This window comes from Schistocerca piceifrons, chromosome 4 (genome assembly GCF_021461385.2).
Source record: "Schistocerca piceifrons isolate TAMUIC-IGC-003096 chromosome 4, iqSchPice1.1, whole genome shotgun sequence".
Classification (NCBI taxonomy): domain Eukaryota; kingdom Metazoa; phylum Arthropoda; class Insecta; order Orthoptera; family Acrididae; genus Schistocerca; species Schistocerca piceifrons.
This window is the reverse complement of record NC_060141.1, coordinates 158919402-158928748: the sequence shown is the minus strand read 5'-3', so window position 1 is coordinate 158928748 and position 9347 is coordinate 158919402. Positions and strand designations below refer to the sequence as shown.

General features: G+C 40.6%; 1 protein-coding gene across 2 annotated transcripts in view; it reads left to right on the top strand.

Moving 5' to 3' along the window:
• The first annotated feature begins 247 nt into the window (after positions 1–247).
• Positions 248–9347, top strand: part of LOC124794736 (protein TANC2) — a 653277-nt gene continuing 644177 nt past the window's right edge. For both annotated transcript variants that reach the window (XM_047258336.1, XM_047258339.1), the window contains exon 1: positions 248–367. In XM_047258336.1, coding sequence (XP_047114292.1) covers positions 274–367 — 94 coding nt within the window. In that variant the 5' untranslated portion in view covers positions 248–273. The remainder of the gene's footprint in view (positions 368–9347) is intronic.

The window sequence follows — 9347 nt, the reverse complement described above, 5'->3', positions numbered from 1 at the left end:
TCCAACAGCGGCGCTGCATCTGACCCTGCGGGGCATGGCCGGGATGACGCCGCCGGTCTTATCAACAAGACTCGAGACGCCAGTGGGCAACTTGCCGCCCGGCCCACGCGCACTCTTCGCAGCCAGGCGCGCGCATGCGCCTGCGATCGCACACGCTATCGCTCTGACCTGCAGTAGACGCGAACACGCTGTTGCGACCGGTGTGAACCGTGAGCGCGCTCGCGGTGTCGGCTCAGTTCGCAGTGGCGTGTGTTTTATTGTTTTTAAGCCTACATGTCGGCCGAAGACACGCGGAATACTGAGCGGGCAGCACGTCTGCTCTCTGCTCTGGTCAGTGAGCTGGATATCGCAGAAGGCCGACTGTCAGGTCTGTACAAGTCCCTCTTCATTAACGTAGCTAACGTCTGTCTTGGTAGACGAGCATTTTGAGTGACAAAATAGGGCTTCATGCAACCTCTGAGACAAATTTCAACATACTGTACGTAATAAAATCACTATTAAAACTGGCCATTGTTACCGAAGCCTTCCATCATACCGCCGAAGCGTCTCCTCGTGTTTTGTCCCACCATCACAGCCGAAATTGGGTCACAATGGGCGAATCGTCTACAGGATGTTACAAAAAGGTACTGCCAAACTTTCAGGAAACATTTCTCACACACAAATAAAGAAAAGATGTTATGTGGACATGTGTCCGGAAGCGCTTAATTTCCATGTTAGAGCTCATTTTAGTTTCGTCACTATGTACTGTACTTCCTCGATTCACCGCCAGTTGGCCCAATTGAAGGAAGGTAATGTTGACTTCGGTGCTTGTGTTGACATGCGACTCATTGCTCTACAGTACTAGCATCAAGCACATCAGTACGTAGCATCAACAGGTTAGTGTTCATCACGAACGTGGTTTTGCAGTTAGTGCAATGTTTACAAATGCGGAGTTGGCAGATGTCCATTTGATGTATGTATTAGCACGGGGCAATAGCCGTGGCTCGGTACGTTCGTATCGAGACAGATTTCCAGAACGAAGGTGTCCCAACAGGAAGATGTTCGAAGCAGTTGATCGGCGTCTTAGGGAGCACGGAACATTCCAGCCTATGACTCGCGACTGGGGAAGACCTAGAATGACGAGGACACCTGCAATGGACGAGGCAATTCTTCGTGCAGTCGACGATAACCCTAGTGTCAGCGTCAGAGAAGTTGCTGCTGTACAAGGTAACGTTGACCACGTCACTGTATGGAGAGTGCTACGGGAGAACCAGTTGTTTCCGTACCATGTGCAGCGTGTGTAGGCACTATCAGCAGCTGATTGACCTCCACGGGTACACTTCTGCGAATGGTTCATCCAACAGTGTGTCAATCCTCATATCAGTGCAAATGTTCTCTTTACGGATGAGGCTTCATTCCAACGTGATCAAATTGTAAATTTTTACAATCAACATGTGTGGGCTGACGAGAATCCGCACGCAATTGTGCAATCAAGTCATCAATACAGATTTTCTGTGAACGTTTGGGCAGGCATTGTTGGTGATGTCTTGATTGGGCCCCATGTTCTTCCACCTACGCTCAATGGAGCACGTTATCGTGATTTCATACGGGATACTCTACCTGTGCTGCTAGAACATGTGCCTTTACAAGTACGACACAACGTGTGGTTCATGCACGATGGAGCTCCTGCACATTTTAGTCGAAGTGTTCGTACGCTTCCCAACAACAGATTCGGTGACCGATGGATTGGTAGGACCAATTCCATGGCCTCCACGCTCTCCTGACCTCAACCCTCTTGACTTTCATTTATGGGGGCATTTGAAATCTCTTGTCTACGCAACCCCGGTACCAAATGTAGAGGCTCTTCGTGCTCGTATTGTGGACGGCTGTGATACAACACGCCATTCTCCAGGGCTGCATCAGCGCATCAGGGATTCCATGCGGCGGAGGGTGGATGCATGTATCCTCGCTAACGGAGGACATTTTGAACATTTCCTATAACAAAGTGTTTGAAGTCACGCTGGTACGTTCTGTTGCTGTGTGTTTCCATTCCATGATTAATGTGATTTGAAGAGAAGTAATAAAATGAGCTCTAACATGGAAAGTAAGCGTTTCCGGACACATGTCCACATAACATATTTTCTTTCTTTGTGTGTGAGGAATGTTTCCTGAAAGTTTGGCCGTACCTTTTTGTAACACTCTGTATACTGCCTAAGAAACCTCAGAATGTAGTTGAGTCCATATAACGTGAAATTTAAAACAGTTTAAAACAAAGAAACAAAGTTTATGAAGAATCATAAAATGAAAAATTCCATTTGTTTTTGGGTAATTTCCAAGAGGCATTGCCTATCGAACGCGAGGTATACAGATGATATGTATCGAACGAGCGACTCTCGTGTCGGCAAATATCGATACTGTTTACTGTGGTGGCTAGACCGACGACAAAAGCGGAACGTTTACAAACATTAATTACAAAGAAGAGTAGTAATTTCACTTACTTTACTCGACAGCCGGGTCTTCTTCAAGAACTATTCTACGGGTTGTGTATGCCGCCGGAAGCTATCCTCGTTTCCCGAAATCCTGGTACATTCTAGATATGTCTCTGAAGAATAATGGGAGGGTTTCAGAAGGCTGAATTTTCCCAAATTGTGAACGTGCAGGTATTGGAATAGGTACAGTTCATCCCTGTCTCCCTGTCGGCCCTTTATTTTAATCGACGATTTGACAGACTTCCACAAGCGCTCTGTATTCTGTGTGCGAGCTGATGGATAACCATAAAAGACAAATTTCAGAGAAGGGTTTACAAATTCATGTTGGAATTCTTCTTTCCTCAAGGAATTGTAGGATTCAGAGCCGTCTTTTATAACTTTGGTCCCTGGTAAGTTGAAGTGCTTTCTAAGAGACACTAAAGTTTTCTTGCCCCTCAAGTAAACTCGAACTATGAAGCACTTCCTGGATTCCCTTTCAGTATCTCCGAAGATCTGTGTGTTAAATTTCTTTTTTACTGTTCGTCCATTCTTGTGTTTCCGAATGGCTACATGCGGTTCACATAACAGACTTCTCGAAAGAACCCGTAGAAGTCACAAACTGTAGTTATCGATAGCTCAGTTTCGGTAGCGCTCGCTTATGGGGTATAATCCCTTACTCAACATGAGACTAAAATAACGTTCTTTTCAAAGGTCAACTTACAGTTGTCAAACTATACGTCTTTCCTTATTGGTGTCCTTTTCTGACAATGCGTGCAGTAAAATTGAAATGGGAAATCAACATCGGCGCCTTCCTTACGAAGTGTCACACATCTATCTCCATGACAGTTCGCACAATTCCTGAAACTGTCTTTTGGCAGCGATCCATATTCCCAACAGAAAGCCATACAAGATTGCACACTACATAATCGAGGAATTAAGTTTCGCTAGGTAAGATTATAGGGAATGGAGACTTCAACGACTTCACTCATTCTTATTCACAACGCTGAACGTTACTCGATGTTCCCTTGGCAGCGCACTAAAAACATTCCATATCTCCCGCCATGACAGCCGTGCGTTCGATGTATTTCATCGTTTGATACATATCGCTCGGAGCCCTCACGTTCGATAAGCAACGCTTCTTGGAAATTACCTGCTTTTGTGTATAAAATTACGTACTTTCTTGAATGGCACTCGACAGTTCGTATGACGTTAACAGTCTTACGAACAAGACAAGAAAATATGCTGAATCTATGATCAATGTTTGCCGGCACACGCATTTGCACAATTTTTGCTTGTTGATGAAGCTGAAACATTGACACATCAGGTTTAAAATATTTCTTCACTACCTTTGTGAAATGTTTTACTACGTATATTTCTGTTATCTCTCTGTGCTTCGGTTATCACGAGCTAAAATTTAATTTAAAATAGCGCACAGTTCAATTTTTAATAGAGAAAGTTGCAGTTTCTCCAATAAGTAGGCGGATATAGAATTTTAATAATACATCAAAATACCCCTTCCCCTCTTATTCCTTACGCGTACAATGGTTTACCGAAAATCTGTTTCTTTTTTTTCATATCTCGAGCTGTTTATGAAATATTATGGGTATCCATGTAACAAGGGACTCCTCATATAATAAAATAGTCGCGTTCTCTTCTCTCCACAATTAAGAAGTGCAAAGATCGTTGTGCATATGTATGTAACTGCAGAGCGACCCCGAACACCTGTTTCTGGTTTCAGTCTATCGGTTGACCATGTGCGGCATTTGTTCACATCGATATTACGCAATTGTATCACGCGTAATTTTAACAGGCCGTATTATGTACCACAGAACTATATTAAAAACCCACAACTGGTTTGTCAAAAATGTTTCGATTTAGCCAGCTGCTGACTACATCTTTAACTTCCTAATTCATTAACTTCTTCAAATGTCACAATGTTTAGCGTCGTGTCAGTGAGGAGCTCATATTGACGGATACTAGAATTAACGCAGGCGAAACAGAAACCCACCTTTCCAAACATCAACTAAAATTAATCAAAAATAATATCCTCGATTCGTTTCATAATGAATTTCCATAAGTATTTCTTCGTTATACGCGTCGGCTTCTTCAGTGGCTGACCTTGTAAAACAAATATTCTTTGTGGAATTATAACAGACCTGGTATGTTACAAAACAGTTAATCATTCCTCAGTAACAAAATTCGACATTTTCCACAGTCGCACCATCATAAAAGCAGATAGTTCAACCACTGCAATGTGAAGACAGAGTTTAAAAGTTTCTTTTCGGAAATGAAAACACTAATTCAATAATTGGAATTGGACAATGACAATGATTTAACAAAAAACACAATAACAACTCTTCCGCTTATTTAATTAGAAACGATATCGTTGAAGAAAATCTTATCAACGACAAACTCATAATTATTTTTCAAAATCATTTAATACAAAGTGAAACTATTAACTGACGTGAAGACATCAATAATGATCAGAGGTTGATGTTATTCTGTTGTATTACAAACGCCTCATAACCCTGTGAGTTCCAAAAATATTAAGAAAGAGAGGTAATTTTAAAATTGTTCCCAAAATTGAACTTAATCATCATAATAATATACGAATAAGAAGGAATTTGCCCAAAGTAAAGAATCAGTTATGCTGAGGAGGTGGTCTCACTTTTGAACACAATTTTAAAATTTTTCAGGAACTAACCTGTATTATCATAGTATGCAATGAATACAAGAAGAATTTGGCGAAAGATAAACTATCAGTTGTCTTAAGGCAGTGGTTTAACTTTTAAATATGATTTCAAAATGTATTGAAAAAGTTACCTCGATTGCAGTATATTAAGTAACGCAAACAAGAAGAAATTGGCAAAAGTAAACGTTCAGTTGTTTTAAGGAGGTAGTTTCACTTTGGAACCAATGGGACATGCAGTACTCAACCACCCATCATTTCATGTGATATATTTAGTTGTAATTTCGCGTTTTCCTTAGACACAATCTTACATCTCGAAATTTCCATGAACTTATAATAACTAAAATATAGTCCTACGTATCAAACGAAAATGGGCGTAAAATTTAATAAACTTACATTCATAGTACATACTGTTCCAGTGGCTTCGTTTCCAGAGCACTAATAAATACCAGTATTACAAACTTAAATTTATGTTACAATAACTTTATATATATATTTATTTTCACTGTCAATGATATCTTCAATACGATCGCTATAAAATAAACCGCATGTCAGAATGCCCTACAATCACGTAGCACCATCTCCGCGCCGACTGTTGCTTTCAACGCTGTGACTGCCACAATGCAGTGCATTTGTAGAAGTACTCGAGTGTACCACTAGATGTATCTACATTGCAATAGCATCGATGTCTTCATGCAAAAGGCACTGGTACTTCAAAATAATAATAATAACAATAATAATAATAATAATAATAAAACGGTGGTTAAAGGCAGAAATCACTGGTACTCAAAGCGTTACTCACGAACTTTCTTCACTACCATGTAAGATCCCGTACAGCCTGCCTTATTACGCTGATAACTAATAATACAAATCAAATAAATAGTTTAATTCCTGCGAGCAATTTCACACATTTTATACGCTTCAGTGGCAGGAGTTCGAAATTGATAACAAGCATATCTCAACTAAAAAACTACACCTCGTAGCTCGTGTTGGAAAAATACCCTTGCAAGATGGTACACGAGAGCGAAACAAGAGATTTTTAATTAAAAAACTGACTGTATTTACTTCTCACAATGTCTTGATAAAGAGATCACTTTTGTTGTTGAGAATAAAGCCTATTCTCTTATCACTTTTCCTCCAGTTAGCTGTGTTTATTTTTTATTTATTTTTTATTTGCTATCTATTTCGAAGGAACTCCGGCTTCATCTTCAGGCATTACAGCACTGTAATCTGTAAGATATACCACATCAGGTATATCCTGTTAATGTACTCCATCATCCTCTAGTTCAACTCAAAGTGTTTGAATATGAAGCGGTGGTTGGTTCGAAATCGATAAATTAAAACAATAAACACTGCTGAATAAACCAAAGGTGGTATAAGAATAGCCTTTCTTCTCCATAACAAATCCGATAACAAAACATTTCAGCACAGACATCCCGTATTTTTAACGTCACTGTACTGTCACTGTAGCAGGCGTAACACAGAAGATGAAAATGGCAGGTCTTCAACAACTTCAGTAAGTTCACATATCCAGTATAAACTAATAAATAATTAGTATTTTACGTATGTTCCTGTACTTGCACATGTACCTTAACAGAGTACAAGCTTTAATGCTGCAACTACAGTTACAACATTTCTAACATTTTAATCTCTTTAAAACACTGTTCTCGCTTCTAGAACGCTCGATAACATTTGTACGTCATTCACAAAGTCCTGTACGAAGTGGGGGAAAAAACACCCCTCCTTCTAGTCTGGGATACAATGCTAGCAAGTAACACAAACAAATTCGCAGATGCTGACATTTGTGAAGGGCCGCTTGCAGTCTGTCACTGTAGCAGGCATAACACAGAAGAGGAACACGTGGAACTCATCATGGCTAATCAGAGCCTCGCTGTTTACAAACACCAGCTCTCCGTCGAATGATCCAACGGCGCGAGCACACTTGCTGTACAGGCGTTCGCAAGTCCAAACAGGAAGCATACTCCATGCGATACAACGCTTTTGGCCACAAGAAAAACTGGTAATAATTTTTACTTTTCTTTGTACTAGTGTTTTGCATTGAGACATCATCTTCATAGCGTTACTGAACAAAACGGCTGAGCAGATTTCCAGAAAAAGGCCAGAAAATTTCGTGTACAGTCGGCATAAGACGCGTCCATCCGTGGAAGCTATTTCATATTCACGACTTCTAGAGTGCTTCATCTTTCTGTGTATTACGTTTCAATTGTGATGAAAATTTGAAATTCAATTCAGTGCATCTGTGCTCATTATGTTGATTAGGAAAAGGGCCGCGCTATTTCCAGCTGCCATACAGTGCGGTACACATTAGCATTCTGTCATCACTTATTCTAGCACGACGTCGTAGTGGAAACAATGCGATATTTTCTTCTCCAAAGGTTATCTGCAACTATTCGAGCGTTCCTAGAAACAACAGGCTCAACTTCCTCCAGCCTCCATCCACCATGCCACCCCTATGTCCCTGTCCTCTCTTCCTCTTTTTGCTTAGTTTGCGTTCTGTATCGATTTCTCTTGTACGAAGAATAGCTTGTTATTTGTGAGATTAATAGAATTAAAGCCATTTTTAGTGAGGTAATTCAGTAGTCCCTGTACATATACGACAATGTCGTTGCACAGTGCACTCTTTTGCGCATGCCACATAAGTAAGGAACAAGGGATAAACCTTTAGATGAATAGGGTCGAGCCTGAAATGTATTTAGGCCCAAATTCAGCAACCACTGACCTTTTGGAAACAATGAACAAGCGTCCACTGCTTAATACCAGGTAACTGTGTTTATATATGCTACCGAGCTGTTCTAGGCGCCTCAGTCAGGTTCGAATCCTGCCTCGGGGATGGATGTGTGTTATGTCCTTAGGTTAGTTAGGTTTAAGTAGTTCTAAGTTATAGGGGGCCGATGACCTCAGAAGTTAAGTCCCATAGTGCTCAGAGCCATTTGAACCATTTGAAACATATGCTACCAAACTAACTGTACAGCACAAGCTCGTTATCCTGTACACACTTGAGTTTGGGTCGACAAAGCCGAGTCGTTACGTTAGTCAATAAGCGGGAATATTCCGTACTCGCGTGTCCTACGTGAGTCGTCCTGCTAGATTTATCACCAAGGTTTTCATTCCTGCAGACTTATCATTGACGGGTTATGCTAAACAACCTGCTCCATGACGCAAGGGTCTTCGTCACCCAGGGTATCTCCACCCATTAGGCGGGAATGATTATGCTTTCACAGAGAGCCGATTCGGCGACGTACAGGTTAGATGGCCACTTCAAGTCTCTATACTCATTTACTTTGTGTTACACTGTACATATTTAACCCGTTTCCTTTATCATCGTTCCATATCTCATGTTCCCTACACCATAGATGGTCACTTCAACTCTCTATACTCATTTACTTTATGCGTTTCACTGTGCATATTTAACCCATTTCCTTTATCATCGTTCCATATCTCATCTTTCCTACAGCATCCGTCAGTAGACGGAAGAAATTACATTTCGGTGGACTGCAGTAATAATAATAATAATAATAACAATAATAACAACATCACTTCCATGCATATAGTTTCAGCAGAAGATACTCCATAGTTTTGTACATATTCAAGGACATACTGAACCACCAACAGCTGTTGTGCAACCAGTTTCAATCGTAACAAATCAACTTTTTTTTCTTTTTTTTTACATTTCTAAACACAGACACTGAGCTATAGTATTTTCGTACGTGTTCTGTTACGACTGAAAGTGGTTACATATACAGGGTGAGTCACCTAACATTACCGCTGGATATATTTCGTAAACCACATCAAATACTGACGAACCGATTGCACAGACCGAACGTGAGGAAAGGGGCTAGTGTAATTGGTTAATACAAACCATACAAAAATGCACGGAAGTATGTTTTTTAACACAAACCTACGTTTTTTTTTAAATGGAATCCCGTTAGTTTTGTTAGCACATCTGAACATATAAACAAATACGTAATCAGTGCCGTTTGTTGCATTGTAAAATGTTAATTACATCTGGAGATATTGTAACCTAAAGTTGACGCTTGAGTACCACTCCTCCGCTGTTCGATCGTGTGTATCGGAGAGCACCGAATTACGTAGGGATCCAAAGGGAACGGTGATGGACCTTAGATACAGAAGAGACTGGAACAGCACATTACGTCCACATGCTAACACCTATTTATTGGTCTTTTTCACTG